The sequence below is a fragment of the Calonectris borealis genome, chromosome 2 (assembly GCF_964195595.1).
Source record: "Calonectris borealis chromosome 2, bCalBor7.hap1.2, whole genome shotgun sequence".
Taxonomy (NCBI): Eukaryota; Metazoa; Chordata; class Aves; order Procellariiformes; family Procellariidae; genus Calonectris; species Calonectris borealis.
The window spans coordinates 94,781,531-94,802,674 of NC_134313.1; the positions used below are offsets into that span (position 1 = coordinate 94,781,531).

Here is a 21,144-nt window from a genome sequence, read left to right on the forward strand (position 1 = left end):
GGTTTGGTTGTTTGTTTGTTGGGTTTTGGTTTTGTTTTGTTTGTTTGTTTGTTTTTGATGCAGTAACATCTCTAAAAGCTGCTGTGGTCTGGTTCCAACTCACTGCGTATTTAAACAGACAGATAAAATCCTATATGAAATTCAGTTTATGGCATTTTTTGCCATAAGTTTAAGGTATACTTTTGTGAGTAATTATTACTGATTTGCTGATCTACATGCATTTGACCGCAGTACATGGTGCAGTTTTAAGTTTTTAGTACATGGTGCAGTAAGGACTGGCTGAAAGTCAAAATGATGACTACCTCTTCAAGGTCATCGCAAGTTACCAAGTCTATGAAAAAGAAACTAGAACTCAAATTTGAGAATTTGGTGAAATGAAGCAGCGCATGACCTCCTGCTATGTCTTCCAAAGGATCCAGTGCATCTGTAACCAAGGTCCCTTCCTTCGGTCAGATCATTCCCATGACTCGATACTTCCGCTGTGCCTACAAAATACTGTTACCTATTAGTGTTTGCTTGTAAGCTAATACCCGGCTTTGATTTGGTTGCCAATTTGCTGAATTTAGTTACTAAGGACAAATAAAAATTCTGTGTATCCACAAATGGTACACAAAGCAATTTGGAAGAAAGTATGTAAAAATATTAACAGCCAGTCCTGTGGTTTCTCTCAGTGTGATGACTGACTGCTTGCATTTTTTGACTCAAGAACATCCACAGACCTTTGCAGAATCAGATTCCAAAAGTGTTGGGTTTTATATTATATCTGTGCTGCCTGCTTCTTACCATTGCACTTCTGATATAGGTCAATAGAAATAGCAACTTTAAAAAAAAAAAAGAAAAACCATTAATTGTACTAACAAAAGTATACCATAAAAGACGGAAAAATTATGTATCTTACTGCTGCTAGTAATCTTTTTGCTCAAAGCACCACTTTTTAAAAGAGATTTTTTTTTTTAAGAAACTTTAAAAGTCCATACTCTACTTCCTTTTGCCATGTTTGCCTTTTCTTTTACTTACCAAAGTATATTTGTCTTAAGTCACTGTAATAAACGTAGGACATGTTTCACTGGTGATTAAGGTTTTTTTTCTGTAGCTTGAAGGTTGGGCAGACATAACTGGATGCTAAAATTATTAGTGTCTGCATTGTTCCAAATACTTTCTTGGAAATTGGTCTCTTTTGGATCCGTTGGCTTCAGTTTTCTCATTTCTTATAATATTTGAGTGACAACCAAAGTAAATTCATAAATATAGTATATGTCTAAGCCCATTCTTCATTTATGAAATTGCTGTCATTTTGCATATGACAGGCTATTATTACAGTACCAGTGACTTAAGGAATTATGAGAAGAACACACAGTTTCCTGAGTGAGTCTGTGTTCTGAAAGGTTTTAATAATTTTAGGTTTTATAAAATCCTGAAAGAACACCTTCAGGGTGCCTTAAAAATGATTTGAAAGAAATAAATGAATATTCTTGCAGACTATGCTTGGTTTGTGTTAATGAAAGGAAATATTGCTTGAGATTTTTGGATTCAACTGTTCTCAGTTTTGATAGAGATGTTGATTTTTAGTATACCTTACAATTAAAGAAGTGACTTGCTTTTCCCATTGAATTGGTCATTCTGTATCTTTATGGTGCATATAGCTACCCTCTTTTATCTGTGAAACAAATCTTTTTAAATTTATGCTTCTTACCACTACATAAATCTTCCTGTATCGGGATATCTGGGGGCAATATGAAGGGGTTGGTCTGTGTTGCTGACTTCGACCCCCACTGACACTACTGGACGTGTGACTGGGCATTATTAACCTCCACATCTCTAAAGTGGGAGATGTGTCTGGGATTGGCAAGGACCACCAAATATGATGAGTTATCACACTCAAACTTTTGGAAGTCTATGTCAAAATTGTGAAGGGGTACAATTGGTTTCCTTTTTTCTAAGTGGCTCACTTGTGAAGAATTTGGAAAATGCTTTAGGTAAATGACAAACAGGGTACAGTACTGGAAACAATATGAGTACCAGCCTTCAGAAGAACGTAGGTACTAGTTTACAAGATGATGATACTCTAGTATGTCCACCACCCACCAGCTGCTTTGTTCCACAGTTTCTCTATTTTTCTGAAATCTGAGAAAAAACAAAGAGAGCTTTTAAGCAGCAGAGCAGTTTCTTGGTCAGCATGCTCTAAATTTATTTCATGGGAAAACTGTTGATACAGATGGCTTTTTTGAAAGTATGTCCAGTATATGTCAAATACATTATATATGTCTGTCCCCTCTTATGTGCAATATCGTGTCTTGCTTCAGTGTTTCTGTTGCTCACAGACTTGGAGGCTTAAGAATGTTCTGCAGCCAGAAAACAGCCATTAAGTTCCTACTCTGCCCAATATCTTGGATATACACAGAAGGATCTCAATCCTGCCTTACAAACTGCTAAAATCAGTGGGAACCTAGTCATACCAGGGACGTGTGCCCTGTTGATTTTTTTAACACCTCACATGTTAGTTATTAACACTCTGCTTTATCAAAAGAAAGTCCTTCAGCATTAAAATTGTTCTTAGTGGAAATTTAGTGATAATAGAACTTATATACATAGTGCTATGACTATTATATGCTGAAAATGGTGGGGGGCAGAAGGAGGGAATTTGTTAAAAATTTAAGAAATTTTCTCTGGGGAGAATGAAGCAGTATTTGCTTAGGAAGCCATCCTACAACTAATGGATTGCTGGTAGAAAAAGTTCAGGTGGTACTGAGGCATGCTTAGATGTATTCATTTTCAAGTCAAGATGGAGGGTTTGTTATATGCAAGAATCTCGCACATAAATTTCATTCTGCAGAACCATTTTTCCCACTTAGGGAGAACAATGATTTTGTTTTGGATAGTATACATTGTTGTAGTTGGGCAAAATGTCTTTTCTTGTAGTGCAATTTTTTTTTTCATCTACCTCAAACCAGCTATTTTAAATACCTGATAGTTGTGATTATTTGATACTGTTGGGTTTCCCCTGAAGTCAAACATATATAGCCACTTAAATTCAATCAAAAAAAGACTCAACAGCCCCAACACTGTTAATACTGAAGTAGAAATGGTAAGATTTTTTTTTAAGTGCTGCTAAATCTGTAGGGCAGCACACTGTTGGCTGTGAAGTGTTTGTATTTTTACTCTGTCTCAAGTTTGCATTCATGGGTTACAGCCACAGGTTGATGGAGCAACTGTGTATGTAGAGCACCATTTAATGGCTGTAACTGTGCCAGACAATGTTGTTAATACTTAAAGGACAACAACAAAAAGACAAGTTTCAATGGGTCATATATCTCAAGTACTGGGCTCGGCTAAGGGTCATTGATGCATTTGTTTACAAGTGGTGATCTGGGTGAGCTGATACCTGTGTATGCTTAGATGAAGAAATGTGGATGGCCGTAAGCTCCGAAGTAGGTATATTTTTACATTAGTGCATAGGCTTTTTGTTTGGTTTAGAGGGTTTTGATTTTTTTTTTCCTTTTGCCGTTTACATTTCTTGTTACGAGATTAACGGGTTGAAATTTGGCTTATTCTGCAATAATTCAAGTAATTTGAGAGTCTTTATGGTTCAATTCTCAGTATGGTATGCAGCATGCTTTGCTCATGACCTTCAAGTCTGGGTTGGTAAAAGGCCCTTTACACTTTCTGTTACTGTGTTTGATGGAAGAAATAAAAGTAAATCCATCTCTTAAAAAAACTCTCCTGATAAAATGCATATGTATCAAATTGGCCTTCTGCTACCTCCACATCTTTTAAGTATTAGATGCTAGCAAACATCTCTTCTTCCTAAGTGAAGCACTATTGGGCTTCGGATTTCCTGTTGTAGTCTTCGGCCTTTACAGGTTTTGCTCCTTATCTTCTTAATGATAAAGCAGATTATATTCTGTCCCAAGAAGCAATGGATTTTAATGTGTGGTAAGGATCAGTAAGCAGCAAATATTTGAATTGCAGACTTACTTAGCTGTCTCAGATCCTTCTGGCAGGTTTGGTGGAGTAGCAGAAAGTTCAGAACAGCCTCAGCAGCTTCATTTTTAAAGACATCTTAGTTTGGGCTATGCACAAGGGTACAGAAACAGTATTATTCTCTTTTGGTGTTCTCTTCCTATAGACTGAAGTTCATACATAGGCAAAGGTATTAATCACAGTATTGGCAGTCTTTAGAGCTCTTGCTACTCCAAGCCGGCTGAAACACAAAAACTTTCAGGTTCTTTGAACATCATGACATCATTTCTATTCCTTGAATTAAAATAGTTCAAAAACTACAAGTAACATAAGTCTTGAAAGCCTTCATGTTTAACGTTTTTGGAAAGTAGTTTTGTGGCTACTTGTCTGAAGTCCTTCAAGTAACATTCACTGTGTTACATCAACATAGTGTCATGGCTGAAAATAAGAGCAAGGCAACTTATTCAAAGATGTAGCACTCTGGCCTTCAGTTCTCAAAATATTTAGCTAGGTGCTGCTTCTCACGGATCAGGCTCTGCCCTCCCTTGCTTCAGAACTGCGCTTGGTAAAAGCACTTTCCCAGATAGATTACCAGTAATTTCTTCATTAAATTGCAACTATCGATAGCTATTTTTTAGGTCACTATTAGTTCTTATGACTTTTTCTCCGATTCCTAAGACACTGTATATTTATAATTACCATGAACGATGCAGAGAAGAATTTCAAGGAAACATTAATCTGATTCACAGTTTAATTAGTATGGAGCTAGTAAGAACAACAGATTCATCAAAACATTTTCAGTTTTACCAAGAAAGACCTGCTAATGAGCTATTTATAGCACATTTGTATCTATTTTTGTCAGTAGTCTAAGGACTGACTTAGGACAAACGGGTTAAAAAACAGGAAATGTGGTTAAACAAGTGGGTAATCTCTCCAGAGAGTTTCCAGTTTGCCTACACGTTCACATTTTCTTCTGAATGTACTCTCAAAACAACACTAAGTACAGTACTTTGAAATCCATCTCCGTTTAAAGGAGGGAATGTTTCCAGCAATAGCAGGAAGTGGCCTAGAGAAAAGTTTTACATTCTTGGTTAAATTCAAATGAGGTTCTGGAGTCACTGTAAGTGTTTTTTTCTGCTTTAATAACATTGGAGCAGTGGTGACATTTCAGTTGGTTCAGGTGTATGATATGAATCCATAAAAGTCTGTGAACGCTGTAATTGTATCTTCAGTTCTAGATTAGTTTTAAGTAATTACTTTCCTCCAACTTTATCCTTTCTTTTACATGGGGACGTGTTTATTTGTTAATACACAAATATATTTTTAAAAATATGTATAATCATGTTTGGCGGTAGTGAAAACAGTGTTATTAATCAGACTACATAAATCTTACTGTGAAGTAAGGAATTTACTGAACGTGATGATGTCCATTTAATTCTCTAAGAGAATGTCCATATTTCTTTCTTTGGGCAAAGCAGAAGCAATAACTAAATGAAAGCCATTCTTTGCACTGCTCGTTATTTGGTTTTTGACAGCTACTAATTATTAGCTTTTTTAAAATCAACTTGAAAATTATTTGAGTTGAAACGAGAAGGGAATATAATAAATAAAGCTGCTTAAGTGGTGGTAAAGGTTATGACCTGGTGGAGTTCTGTTTTTAGAGCTACCACCAGATGTAAGTGTTCTGCTTTAGCATCCTACAAAGAGTTTTCTAAAAATGTTTTTATCCCGGGCAAACAACAAAGCGTGATAGCAAATACATTTTTTAGTAATTAGGAAGAAACAAACAGGCTTGTCTGTCTACCTTAATTTAGAAAACAGGCCACTGGTAGTACCGGTATTTGAAGCGGATTTCCTATCAACCGTCTTTGAAGGCAAAAACGTGCGTGCTGTTGTAAAGAGTAGAGGTGAGCTGCTTTGTTATGTCCATGGGGAAATTCCAAGTCACATCTCTACCTTTTTTTTTTCACCTTTTTTTTTTTAAACATCTGTGGGGTGTCAAGTTAGATGATATCACTGTGTGGGTGGGGACACTTCAGTAAAATAGCATGACATACTCATTGTATCAGTGCCGTAGTTCATGAAAGGCTCATGTCTGCAAACAATTTAGATTTCTGTCTATTCCACGGTTAGGAGGCTATCTTGAAAGATACAGACTTCTGGGAAATCAAAACATATTTTCTAAATGAGGATGAGGTATTGCCTTCACTGTAGTAATTGGAAATAGTGGCTAGCTTTTAAAATTATTTTTCAGAAACATTAAATAATTTAGGGCATTTTCTAATGAACGGAATACAGTTTGTTGTTCTAGAAACATACAAAGTTTTCATTCATAATGGAATTCTAATTATTTCAGTTAATACCTACATTTGAATTGGACTGTCAATCACATTAAATTTTCCCTGGTTATAAATGTTAGATTTCTAAATAGTTTTGAGGGACAACACTTTGATTCAAATGGATTTCATGTAGACTCAGGCATGCTCTTGGTCCTCGTGCGTAGCAGATGCCACCCTCTTCTTTCGTGTCATCCTGGGCGCTCAGTTCTAAATCCAAATTGCTTGTATATTTTTTTTTTCCCGAATCCAAGTTAAATGCTCTGAAGGAGACAATAAATAAAATTATGCTAAATAGCTTCATGATACCAACATAATGTAAAACAATTTTTGCTATACATACTTCATAGTTCTGTAGCCTGAGTCTCTGAAATTTTTCACATGTAAGGTATATTATAAATCACTTATTTGGAATGCTGTATACTAAAAATAAAAATATTTCGGTGTTCCTTTTAATTTTCACTTTTAGTCTGTGTTTCCTCTTGTTCATTTCCTGGGATAAAGGTAGTTGATAGACAGAGCTTCGTCAAGCTCTGGGGGGTGTCAAGCAGTCATCCGTAAGTATGGGAAGCCTAGAGCTATTCTGCAGATCTCTTAAATTAAAATTTGTGTACCAAGGCATGTCTACACAGATTTTTTTTTTTTTAATTCTTCTAGCAACTTCTGCATGCAGACAGCTCTGACTACTCTGCTGACCTGCTGCGACCTCAGACAATGTTTCACTTTTTAGTGCTGCTTCTCCTCCCACCCATTCTGTCTTACCTGCTTGTATTTTTAGTTTTCAAAAAGAGTTTACTTGATTTTAGTCGGAAGTTATGGGTTGGGTTAGATTGAAAAGTGAAATTCTGTGGTATGTGTCGGGCAGTCGGGCAACTTGGCTTGTCAGGAGGCATCCATCTAACCTTGAAATCCCCAAGCAGGCTGCATGGGGCAGGACGGTGCTCACTTGGTGTACTGCATAGCACAGTCTGCATCTCCAAAAGCTGCAGAAATGCAAATAATAGGCTGCCATCCCACAGGGTATCCTCCTAGCCTGTAGTACTTACTGCTTTTGTAACATGAGTTTCATGGAGGAGAAAATGTCCTGACCACACTGGAAACCATGCTAGAATAATTGTATTTAAAACAGTTGTTAAATATTGCTGTTGCTTCAGCTGCGATGCAGCCAGAACCTAGAGGAAATTTAACAGTTTAAATCAGATTGTTTAAAGAAGTTACCTGGCTTTGTGGATACCATTCATTAGTTTCTTTTTTAATGTGCACTACACAGCACTGATTAACGACTTGCAGTAGATGTGTACAGTTTTTTCCCAGCAGTTTCATATAGCAGATTAAAAACTTAGAGAGGGGCTGCATGAACTTAACTGACACACAGTTCAAAACACTTTGTGTGTGACTTGCTGTAAAGTTTGGTACTATATATCTGAAGCTTGGAGATGAACATTTCCAATATCGATTCAGTTAAATCTGGCAACGGGTGTAATGTAATTGTGAAAAATATATATCAAATAATTTTAAAAGCAGGTGCCTTCTGTAGAACAGAGCAGTTGAAATCATAATTTTTTTCCATTTATCCTCCTTTATGGGTTGTTATTCCTAAATTCTCTATCAGCATAATCAGCATAAGCAAATGAAACGTCCAGGAACAGTCAAGTATTGGTGCTGTGCAGCTAGGTATGAAAAATTTTGATCTCTTTGGATCACCAAATTCTGTTTGTTGTTATTTTTCAGGAAAGTTTTAATTAAAAAGTAATCAGGCAAAAAAAAAGTTTTCAGACTGATTGACTGTTACTGGCATAATTCACCAAACAGAACAATAAATGGTAAAAATATTGCATACAATTGGATGGCTTTAAAATTTGAAATTTCAGACTCCCAGGCATCAATTTTCCTAGCTCTACCAAGTCACATTTAAGCCTCAAGGCCAACAAATTTAGTGCTCTCTTTACAGAGGCGCTAAGAAACATTGCTACCACCAGCAGCAGTTGCTTGCCCATGCAAGTACTGGCCTCCTACAGAGGCCAGAATGTTCTCTGTTGTTTCCTAAATTGGTGGCTCTGTGCCTACCCAAGAATCATTTCTATTTCAGTCCCTCAGAGCTTAGGTTTCTAATAAGCCAGTCAACTCAGTGTTGAAAGAAGACTGGTAGCTTGGTCAACGTACAAAGAACCATTCATTCCTCTTTGGTGGATCCTTCTCTTTCTTTGCTTTTCAAAAAAAAAAAAAAAAAAAGCCAGAATTGAGTGACAGCTGTCAAACTGTAGAACTTCCTGTGGATGGCTTTTCTAATTCTCCACAGAAGAGCAGCAGCTTTTAATATTCCTGTCTGATTTTTATTTGACTATGAATTTGCCTCAGAACTGTTTTTCTTTTGACCCTTCATAGCCTGTCATCCTCACGTCTGGTGAGGTTTAGTGCCGATAAGCAGAGGTGCCTGCTGACACCACCTACTTTTTCCAAACAGTTATGTGCTTTTATCCTCCCCCCTCCTTTTTGCACAGCAGGCAAGCTGAAAGGCTTGTTCAGCGAGACGCAGCGGCAAGGTTAGCTTCCCAGTTGTCCATCTCAAATGAGGTTCCAATCCTCACAAGAGCTAAAGTATGTCGAACCCAAGCTGCCTGGGTTAAAATTTCCTGTGTGTTTCAGTTGTCCTAGCTGAACTTCAGTTCATTCTTTGAACTCTTGAGTCTGCGGAAGACGTAAAAATATTTGACGATCATATCCTTTCTCTATCAAGTTACTCTAGAAGGGCTGGGAATATTTGAAAACCTGTGTTGGCTTCTGGCACAGAAAAAGCATCCTGATGAGTTCAGTTTTACTGTGTGTGCAACTTTTGCTCTATTTGTGCATGCAAGTTTTTGTAGCCTCTTTGTGTCTTAGAATTACACATATGGTATTGCAGTTCCAGCTTTTGCATGCTTATTCAGTCACTTTGGAGGTTTCGTAGTAGAATGCTGTCATCTAAGTACTTGGGGGAAACATAGCTCTGAGAACTACATGTGGGACAACTGGTAACACTACGCCATCTGAAGATCTCCTGAATGACTCCTCCATTGGCAAGCTAGAAGTTTAGTTTCTGTTGCTCCTCAGAACCACAAGTCTTTTTCCCTTCTGCTTTTCCCCTAGTTCACACAGTCATCCTTGCTACAGCTTTACGGTATTGTTAAAATTGCGTATAAATGTAGACTTTCTGACAGATTTAATTTGTTAAAAAAAAATTTAAAAAAAAATTAATAGGTGATGTAAATTGGAGATTAAATTTAATGGATAATCTTACTAGGTGTTTCACCAGTAAGAAGTACAGTGGAGGGCTTGAAATTGGAAGGTGCTATTTTAAAGTTTCTGTGACACATTGTGATAGTTGATGGCTGAAACTGTCGTTCATTTTTATGTCTTAAGTCTTCGCATCCGTTTTTCCTTAGAGCAGTACTGGGGCTTTGTTAGTGGCAGCTAGAATTCCAGCAAGTCAGAGTCTTCAGTGTTAAGAATAGAGTGGGAGTGGAACGCATTTGTGCTGTAACAGAATAATAAAATTTTCCTGAGAGAAATTGCAAGGGTTTGTTGAGACTTTCTTTAACACATTTCTGTCAGAAGCTATGGAAAGGCATTGTATTTGTGCTTCAATATGCTAAATAAGAAGTATTTTAGACTCTAAGAAATGTTATGTTTCACTTGATTAGCCTAATAGTTGCAACCTACAGTTATATGGTGCATTAGCTTTCAGTGCTGTATAATAGGACTGGCACCATGGTGTCCCAAAAACTGTAATTGCGTGGGCTGCTGAACGCTCGTAGAGAAAGCTGCACAAAAATTCTATTCTAGACAGAATTTTTTCATTTTGAAATGAATTTCACAACAAATTCGCAGTTGGATGCCACTGCTTGTATTACCAGTGAATCATACTCCAGAAAAGTAATACTTTGCTTCAACAAAGCCTGCCACAAACAGTGCAGTGATATAAATCAGAAATTGGATATTTTTTAATTGTGATTTTTCAAAATATAGTACAGTTACTAACTATGCCTGCAGGTCCTGACATTCAGATATGTTTGGCTGTGTCTCCACATGCAAAAATGAAAGTCCTTCACAAATACGAAAAAAAGAAGGGCTGGGGGGAAATACCTTTTTACTTATGCTCTATTCATGATAGGAAACTGACTCCCCGACAGCAATGGTTGTCACAACACCACATATTTAATAGTATAGTCAGAGCAAACCTGTTACATAGTTACCTTTAAATTCTAGCCTAAGTTTACTGTTGGTTAATTCATTTATACCTTCCTTTCTTGTGCCAGTATTGTTCTTCAGCTTAACTAGTTCTCTCTTCTCTCCCTGTCTGGTTCCACTTACTGGCGTTTTTGGAGTGCAGTTGCATTTTCTTTCCATCTTTGGTTTGTTTAGCTTACCAAGACAAGGTCTTTTTGATTATTAGATGCTGCAATTAAAGCAACTACAGTTTCATATACATGGAGTGTCTCTAGACTGCATAGCTTTGCATGGTTTGTGCTGAATTATCTGCTCTTAAATTGCAAAACCTGTGTAAGAAACTGAAGAAATAGTTGAGCTTGTGCTGAGCCCCCTGAACCTGCAGTCATAGCAGGACTGGACCTGCTATGAATGGTCAGGAACACCTAATTAGCACTACTGGGATTGCAAGAAATAATCTCCTTTAAGGTCTCAGTTCACGCATTTGTCCTTGTATGTGGTACAAGGATGCAAGATAAAATATGTCAGCTTATGCTTTTTCACTAAAGTTTAAGTTAACAATTTTATCATACAGCTGGATGGGCTAGCAATATGCAATACTAAGCTACTGTCACTTCATTTTTACCATCTTAATTCCAAATTTTTCAGCTAGAAGACATAAATGACCATTTTATATCTTAGCTGTGCACCACCAATGGTATTTAACACCTGGTGCTAATGTTGCTGACATTAGGATTTCATGCTTGTAGAAATTAACGGTACCTGGTTACAGTAACTCAGTGACCGACTCTTTAAGAAATATGTTATGGAAGGTTTCCACAGACATAGTTGATAGGCAACTTTTACTAGCATAGTCAAAAGTTGTTTAATTTGGGTGCTCTCAGCAGCAGCAGACAGCAGTAGCAGCTCCTATGCTGAGCTAAGTTGCATGAATGCATGAGAAGAGGCATGCTACCTCAGGAGCTTAGGTGGGATGGGTGGGAAACAAGATTCTTCCTTGGAACCACATCACCCTCTTACACAACCCACCTGCTTCAGTCTCTGTACATTTCAGCTTTTCGCTTGCCTCCTTGATAACACTTCTTCCCAGCTCAGCCGGCTGGCCTCCTCTCTGCAGGGCCCACACCCGCCCTTGCTGCTTGACCAAGCAGCTCCTCTCTGTACTTTCATTATGGCTCCCCAGCTGCACCAGGGTTTGAGTGAGATGCTTCATTAGAGAACAATCAGTTGGGGCAAAGAAATGCTGCTTAGTTCACAAGTGAAATTTTGATTGACTAATGAACATGCTCTGGCAGTGCTCGGGTATCCATGGAGAAGGGAGACTGTCAAAGTCTTAATCTTGCGCAGCATTTGTGCAAAAGTAAAAACACACAGTTTCCACATGAAAGATCCTACTGTCACAAGATGAGGCCGGTAGGCAGCCAAAAGCTGAATACCGCATGGGTTTGCAGACCAAAATCAACACTTTGCACCCTGAGGTTAACTGCAAACCAGCTTCCAAATTCGCCCTGTACCTCTTGATGTGATTTGCATACCACCATTCGGTGCCTGGTCAAGTTGTATTTGCTTGTGGGACACAATACAAATTTTATGCTCTGTGATACGAAGCCTGCAGAGGATTTAAACTGGGGCAGAGAGAAGTAGAAGGAGGAAAACAGTAGAAGAGGAAAAAGGAAGGGGGTGTTGCATTTCCACATATACCTGTGATCTTTTGGTGTGGTTCAAGTAGTGGTGTGTAGCATTCTTACTTTGTTTTGCAGGTTACAGGGGATGAGAAAAAAAGTCAGTTTCATAAAACTTCTGGTATTGCTCTATTCCTCCCTCCCTTCCTTCCTTGTTGCAAAAAATCACTAAGATAACAAGAAATTATAAGCTTGCAATCTAGTATACAATGCTGTTTGACTTGTTGTTGGTTTAGTTTAAATGGAAAGAGTGACTGAGATTTTTCAAGGAAAAGAATAAAGGTAGCAAGAAAAGGCATTAGAGGTGTTTTGGAATGTGTGGGGAAAGGCTTGTATTTTTCTTTACCTTTTTCAGTTATTTGCATCTCTTCCAGAGTGAAAATAGAACATTCCTTCTAAAGAGGTCTTGATTCTTTTGTATGTTTGGAAACCAAACTGTTTTTAGTGAGAGCGGTAAAATCTTTGACGCTTGCCTCTTTGCTATGAACTTTTGAAACACAAACTGTCTTGATACACGGGCCTGGGTGCAGAGCTCAGCTACATCCTGATTGCACGTTGGAACAACAGTCACTGTTCAACATCTCTCCCTCTGCTTTCTCCCAAGCACCCTCGCTTCCAGCAGGAGACCCATGATGCCCTCCAGGAAGCACCTTCCAATCTAAACTCCAGGCAGCATCACATTGCACAGCATAGACGCAGGCGATGAAAGTGTCCGTAGCTCGTGCAAGGGGTGTCCTGTCATCCTTTTGTCCTACTTTTTATAAAATGTTTTTCCATGATTGTCGAAGTAAGAAAGAACAAGTGTCTCCTTTTTAGGTCTTGAGGCGAGTTGTGGGACCAGTGGTTAAAAAAATGAGCACAACTGCGATGGCAGTTGTGAGACATGACTGTATTCTCCCATAGAATAACTCATTTTGTTGATCTTGGGTAACTCCTTTTAAAGCTATTTTTCATAGCAGGATTAAGTTGCTGCATCGGTGTTATCTGAGGAAAGGTGGAGCAAGTAAGATGAACTGATTAAAGGTTCACTTTGTAATTTTTATAACAGCAGCCTTTAATCACCTTGTGATCTCTGAGCTGTGTGGTCTCACCAGTCTTTGTCCATGATTCTGGTCTTTTACTGTTGATTGAATACACCGAAGGGAGTGATGGGATGATTGCACTTTCTTTGATTCATGCTGGAATGATTGAAATCAGAAGTTGAGGTCGTGTGGATCGGTAACCCTTTCTTATTACTTTGTGTTGCACTTCCAACATTTATGCATACTTCAGTGAGTTAAATGCTTTCTAATTTGCCTTTGCCTCCAAAGTGAAGTGCCCAGAAAAGCAAATGGGGCGATTTTAGATTTTTGCCTATTTTAGATGTTACACAACTGGAGTCCGGGTCTGGGAAATTACTCCAGAATTACAGCACCGTAGGGGACTAAGAGCCTGTCCTAACTAAAGCATACCCTGCTGGATGTCCTTCTGTTTAGAATTTCCTCTTTCGTATAAATTGACAAGCATTTCATATGCTTGGTAAATAAAATGCTTGTTTGACTTCTCCACCCTCCCCAAGAGGAAATTCCTACTAAGGCATGACAACTCCTATAAACTGCCATGAGTAATATCTTCTGAACCGCTTTCAGAGAAACAAGAGTCCTTGCTATTTCTATCTATAATCATAATTTACAGTCAGAGAAGCTGATAAAGTAGTAAGATCTTCTTGAAGACTGTTGTGCAAACAAAACCCCTTGTCTCCTCTGTTTCTTTAGAACTTATTGAGCTGTAGTGCATCCAGAATTTATTTTTTAATAATGCTAGGTTTTTATTAAATTGCAAAGTTGGTGAATTGGGTTGCCAGAGAAGAAGAATACTGAAACAGGAACCTGCTGGCTTTTTTAACCTTTTGCTGTAAGGAAACGTGCCTTTCTCCATTTGATTTGAAAAAGGAAATAGAGTGGTGGTGTGGCTATGGAACTTTCTCTTTCTGCCTCTGATTGCAAAAGTGCTAGTAAAAGAATGAAAAGAAAAAGTACAATATTGAACAGTATAATATTATGGCTTTGTTGAGACAACAGAATGAAAGTAATTAATTATCTTGTTTGTTCTGTTTCAGGTGTCAGAAACTATTTGAAAGAAGCATTAGTGAATATCATTGCTGTGCATGCTGAGGTGAGAAAAACTTCAGATTGTTTCATGCTTACATGAATAATTTCAGTGTACTTTGCATGGTAAATACTGTCTTTCATCACCCCTGAAAACTGTAGCTCTGATGAAGTGTCTTCGTTATAGATGTAAGTGCTTTGGGTTAGGTTTAGCCAACCAAGTATGCAACTGCTAACTTTTTTTAAGGGCAGAAGGAGTTGAACAGTTCCTGTTTATCCTCAGTAACACTCTATTACACCTTTTTGTTTCCACTATCTGATGAAGAGGAAAGCCAAAGTCTAAAGCTCAATTCTTCCCTTTTCATGCAGATTAGAGAGAGAGAGAGAGATATGATGCTTACTTTCTCTGATTAACTTTTGTTTTCCACAACATATGAAAATGAGCTTGCACTTCACTTTGGAAGAAATGTTCAACATACGCCACTCGGAGTGAAAAGGCAATATATGTCATTCTTGTACATAGGATAAAAAGTGGAAACCTAAAACCAGAAAGTTTTATAGTCTCTATACAGCACAAATTGTGTTTGAAATACTTAGGTAGGTAATGGCTTATGATAGGAGGTGCATATTAAAATATTATTATTAACTGCAGCTCTGCAAGCATATTATTTTATTTGGCCTTTTGTGATAATATGCTGGAATTTTCTATAGTCCTTTAAATTACAGTCTCTGTTCTACATACTCCTTCCTTCTAATCATCAAGAGTGCTACCAGATTACTGTTGCTCCTGGTATAAGCGTTGGAGTAATATCACTCTTACCTTTCAAAATACCACAAGTATAGCCGCTCTGCCTTTTTCATCTAATTAAAAACTGGTGAGATTCACTTAAGGTGTTTGTTTATTTTATTCCTCCTTAAATTACAAGGATTCATATAAATTAAAATATTTTCAGAAACTTTAAGTATGACTTGCAATATTTTTGATTCAACTTCAGTATTTACTTACAGCACTTTTCACAGAAGCATTGCTGATTTTACCAAATGCTTCCAAATGAGGGAATAAGCAACACCAAAAATATATACCAACATGACATTCATTTTTAATGTTGTTTTCCAGTGTAGTGGAAATTAATAAAAATGAAAATGAGAAGTTTTGCTTTAAAAAATTCAAAGGCATTTGTGACTTACTGAGCTAGTCCTGTAAACATGCATACTTGTTAAAATGCTGCAGCAGAAAGGTGCACTGCCTTGCTGACTTCATTGAGACCGATACTGATTTTGGCTAAATAGTGTTGCCTCATAAATTTTATAGATGTGAAATCTTACAGAAATATGAAAACGTGTGTCAAGATGAAACTCCCATTTCCACTGTTTTCTAGTGAAATTCTGTAAGCTGGGTCAGATTTAAGTTTAGTTAGCAAGGCTGCAAGTTTCTGTAGTTTGAAACAGCAAAAATTAACCATCAGCTGAACACTGAGCGTGGCCTGAAGTGGAAAGAAAATTGTTTCTCTACCTTTGAATTCAAATTTAACTGAAATCAAAATAAGGGCTGCTTATTTGTGATGATTCACCATTGCTGAGAATTTTTTTTTTCCTGGATCCTGTGTAGTAACTTCAAGAGTGCTCGTTATGGGCACAAATATTCTCTTCGCAGTAGAAGATTTTTGGGGGTGTTCCTGGTATGTTTGTGTTGAATTGCTCAGCAATATTTGCTGCTGAGTAAGATGACCCCTTCCCAAATTGTTACTGGTTGTTTTTTTTTCTTACTGTACAGCTAAGTGTGTCACTTAGCTTTTGTGGGTCAAAACAGTTAAAACAGGCTGTGTGTTTCAATTAGCAATGGTAAGAGCTGATAGCTGACATATATGTTGTCAGTGTATTTAGCCTATGGTGCAGACCTGCCTTTTGGAATGATGAGCTTTATGGGATCCCTGATACATAATTCATTACTTAAATCACTGAAAACTGTGTAGGAATCTTGCATTCTTTTCCCCCCCCCCCCCTTAATTTACTTTTACACACGGGTATAAATATCTTCTGTCAATTACTACATTTCTTTGTCAGACCTGAGACCTAAACTTCACATAAAGCAAAGGTATTCTAGCAAAAAATCATTCTACTACTTAATTTTTTAGATCATTTTAAAGCAGAAATTGGGGGGGGGGGTGTGTTTAAAGACTCTATGCAGTTCATTTTCCTCCTTGCACCACTCCATTCACATCATCTTCAGTTCCTTGTGTCATCTTCTTCCCCAACCCTGTGCAGTTTTAGTGCAGCTTTATTATCACCTTTAAGTCTTGACACAAATTTGGTCTGTCTAACCTATAATCTCACTTCCTTCTATATTCCAACCTCTTGGCCTGCATTTTCCCCAATTCTGTGTAGAAAAAATGTACTTTTTTTTATTTTTAATTTACCAACGATTTCTCGCTTCCTTAAAGCTCTCTTTAAGGAAGATTGGTTTCTTCATGCTTTCCTTCAGGCATAGATCTAATGTTTAATTTTGTGTTGCACTTGCTATTCTGAACCTCAAATGGAGGATCCACGTACCACTTTTTAAAGTTGTGCAAATAAGCAGTTAAAAAGCTGGTCTTGATGCATGGAAAAAACAGTAAGGTGTAATGTTTTTGCCAGGGAACTAATAAATGGCAGCAGTGGAAGAATCTAAATGAAAATCCATTACACCGCCGTACTTTCAAACCCTTTCAAAGGCTTATCTCTGACACAGAGCGTAAAGACACAAGCCATTTGACAGTGGTCAAATATAAAGGATTCTAGAAGAAACAGCAAAGTATGTGGGTAAAAAGTGGCTGAATGTGTAATTGGGTCAGTCAGTCACACAACCTTGAATTAAAGGTGCTATCTACAAAACGGCAGTCTGTGTACAACCACCTGACTATCTGCATCCGTCAGCCGAGAGCACATATTTTGAAGTCTAGCTGCTTTTAGGCATTGCAAGAAAGTGGTCATTATCACATGTCATATAGCTAACATTGCTATTAACAGAGGTGATCTGTCAAAGCGCAGGGCAAGCATCAAAATAAATCCTTCACATTCCAGTCACTTTGAAATTTTTTTGTCCATTGATAAAAATGAAGTGGTCCTTTCAATCAAAGTGTATAATGCTTTTTACTGAAATGTTACTGTAGAAAATATTTCTGTTAATATAGGTATTGTGCTCATGATTATTCTTTCATAAAAATCAGGTGTTTACCATTTCCAAAGATTTAGTTCCTCGGGTAATGTCAAGGGTTGTAGAAGCAGTCTCTGAAGAACTGAGTCGACTGATGCAATGTGTTTCATCCTTCAGCAAAAATGGAGCTTTACAGGTACCTGAATACTTTGTACTGTCAAACATCTGAATCTAGAAAACTGAGAATAAGAGAGAGGTATAATCTGTGTACTTGTTGGATTTATTGTAGCAGTGAATGCAAGGAGATAAAAAGGATTAGTATAGAACTTATTTCAGATTTATGGACGAATACCCTTTGGGATACTGCTTCTTGGGTTTGATTATATTTTAGTGTTGTCTTCATATCTGAGTGCATAAAAGGTTACCTATATCCTATGAGATAAAAAGCATTGTAATGGTATCTGTTTGAAATGTCGTTAAATACTGTCTTTGGCCTGTCATCAAAAAATTATTTTAAAAGAAAAACCAATTTTTTGATATTTTGAGATTTAAAAATCTTGAAAATATGATGCAGTAGGATCTTGCAAGTCTTTGCAAAACTTGTCTGTTATACTATTTCTGTATTAGCACTTTGCTGCAGCATGGTAGAACAGATACTTTTAGACTGCCTTCTTCATTTACGGCTGGATTGGTAGTTGTAGTTACCATTGAATAAGTTTTAAAGGACTCTAAGAAAAAATCTTTTTCAAAAAAAAATCCCTTTGAGTCAATGATTGCTATGGCTGTAACAGGCAAGAAGAGCAAACTCCCAATTTTCACGGTACATGGCAGCATTCTTGCATTATGATGGGAAAATAATTATCCAATTGCAAGCCTTATTTCCCAGTTGCTGGTAGTAATTGCATTGGACAGAGAATTAATGTAGGAAGATGGCAGCCAAATAAGATTGACTGCCTATTTAAAACCAAATCAATGAATAACAACAAAGCTACCTGTATATCATTTTTGTTTGACTAGATAACCCACCATATGAACTTGCTGCCTAAACCCATAATTGAAAGGATTTTCTCTCCCTTCTGTAAATTTGTCACTCGTGGTCATTTTCTGTTCCTCTGAACATAGAAAATCCTGTCTGGCAGACAGCAGCAGTGTGAGAGTGACCTGAGCCTGGTCAGACTGATCAAAAAATACCCATTCTCGAAGAGAAGCCTGAATCTGTATTGCCGCATCCCACGACCCACAGTTGTGCAGGGTTTGCTCTTCCAGCATGTTTATTTAGGCTGTGGTACTTGAGAATGTGACACTTCCCCATGGTACTGCAACCTCCTAAAATGTAGGAAGGACTCTAGAATCTTATGTGTAGGACTTCAAAAAGTCCAAGGCTGTTCAGCTTGGAGCATCATACAAAACGAGGTGAAACATTCTGTGGTGAGAAAAGCATTTCTTATGAGTATAAAATTGGTGGGTGGCTATATCGTATTTTGCCAGAAAATTCTGGCACTAAAGAAGAAGCATAAATCTCAGCTGGCATCCTACCTAGGGGAGAGATGAGGGGAAGACCTAAAAGCCAAAGCCTTTCATTAGAACTGGAATTAGATGTCTGTGTTGCATTATAAAAAGTTCTGTTTTGGAAGATTAATGTCATATTAGTTGGGTCTAAATGTAGATCAGTTTCTGTAACGACTAACTGGATTAAATTTTATGTTTATGATGAACACGGATGGAATATGAATTTCGATGAAGTTTACTTTATATTTTTAAATTAAATGACTTAAAGTATTGATCACATGCAGAATATTTCTATTTCATATAAACCCTGTGATGATAATGATTGCTTTTTAAACACTAAAGGACGATCTATGAAATTTGTTTAGTCTTTGAGTTCATTCTCCACCATAGTTTGCCTAGGTGAAAGTCAACACCTAGACACACAGTACAGTGCAGGAGTAAAATCCCCAAGCTTGTGTGCCCACCAGGTGACAGACAAGAAGCAGAGCACAACCATTCTACTTCCTCATCTGATGGAAAAAAATAAATACAACAGGAAAACCAAGAATAAAATGTGTATTGACAGATTTTTGTACTCATTTGTTTCCTTCCTCTCTGGCCAAGCCATGCTGTGAGAAGTTAAGCTCACTGTATTTAATTTAAAAAAAAAAAAAAGAACAAACAGGCAGACGAATTAAGGTAGTGTCCTCCTATCTTTCTATCACAGTACAGAAGAGATGGAATAGAATTGAAGATTTATTACTGTTACTGAGAGACAAACCAATGTTTTTAGTCTGCTACATAGTGACCGTACAAACAGTTTGACTTGAATCAAAAGTATGAAAGTGTTCCTTTTAGCAGTCTCCTGACATAGCAGCATGGCAACCAAAAATACAGGAAACAAACTGTTAAAAGCCAAGGCCGCTTACAACTGCAGCATGCAATAATATTTGCCTTTAAAAAAGATGAAGCTTTGGGATACTGGTATTCACTTGATCAAAGTACAATGTGTTATTGTTTCACTATTTGTATTTCTGTCTTTAGGCAAGACTTGAAATCTGTGCGTTGAGAGATACCGTGGCCATATACCTAACACCTGAAAGCAAGTAAGATGTGCTGTAATGTCTGTTTTTTCAATGTGATGGAATCCTTGGTAAACATGCAAAAGCACATAACATAAATTAAGGATTAAGAAATTTTGCTTCAAATAAAATCTGTGATATACTAGGTAAATATAGGAAAAACAGATTACTAGCAAGGTTTTATCAGTTGAAAGAAAATAATTGGTTTTTACGTGAATTTTTAGACACAAACCAGTATTTGCCACTGGGAAAAAAAAAGGTAAAACTTCTTAACAGCAGTACAGCTGCTGAGGAAAATGATGCTAAAACAAGACAAAAGCAGATGTCATTGAGTTTTATCCAGTTTTTCACAGCAATCTCATAAAGCACACAGCAAAGAACCTGCCAGACACATCAGAGAGACTACAGGACCGGACACGGGCAGGATCCCCGTATAGTGATATGGAGAATTAGGGCTCTCCACAAGCTTGTACAATACCCTGCTCCTTCTCCACACACCTAATCAGGGAAAGTGAATTCGGCTTCACGCTGTCTCTTAGAACGAAAGCGTTCAAAAGGCTTTCAGCAATTCATCATTTCTCAGTGAGGTGCAAGACCAAAGATAAATACTGTGGGACACAGTCGCACATTAATATAAAGGGAGAAAGAAAAGCATTAGCAGCATCAGTGTTTGATGCAGCCAAGGCATGTAAAAACAGACTATGATAGCTGTCAGCAGTTTTGAGTGAAGTTGATTGATTGAAATTTCTAGGGGGTTGTGTTGGATATGGGCAGGTTCATTCATCATTTTAATTACCTACACTTCTGTTAGGATTGGCGTTACATGTTCCCACAGGTCGCAGTTTGGTCATCTTACATAATCAACATTTTGTAGGAGACATTGCAGGGCCTGAGGGCCTAATGTGTCTTCATAGTGTCACAGGTAGTCTGCTATGGTGTCACTGCATTCCATTTCATAAGACTTGCTTCCCTGTTCTGAGCATCTGATAATGATGAAGATCTCTAAATGAAAACTATTTGGTACTGACTCAAATTGGATAAAATGGAAGTGCTGTTGTCTCTGGTCAGCACAGGGGCAAAGCACAGTGAACCCTGGAAGCTGGACCTTCATAGATGCCTCCTTATTCCTGGACTTGTCACTAGCAGTAGCTGCCACAAGTCACCATATTA

At 37.6% G+C, this 21,144-nt stretch overlaps 1 protein-coding gene across 5 annotated transcripts in view; it reads left to right on the forward strand.

The window, feature by feature from the left end:
* Positions 1-21,144, forward strand: part of EXOC2 (exocyst complex component 2) — a 131,084-nt gene that overhangs the window by 105,094 nt on the left and 4,846 nt on the right. Inside the window, exons 24-27 of one of the 5 annotated variants that reach the window (XM_075142571.1) lie at positions 5,775-5,867; positions 14,283-14,338; positions 17,478-17,600; positions 19,937-19,998. In XM_075142571.1, the coding sequence (XP_074998672.1) occupies positions 5,775-5,867; positions 14,283-14,338; positions 17,478-17,600; positions 19,937-19,998 (334 nt within the window). Of the gene's footprint in view, positions 1-5,774; positions 5,868-6,765; positions 6,854-6,953; positions 9,910-14,282; positions 14,339-17,477; positions 17,601-19,936; positions 19,999-21,144 lie in introns of those variants that run through there. The other 4 variants (XM_075142574.1, XM_075142572.1, XM_075142575.1 and 1 more) reach the window with 4 other exon arrangements.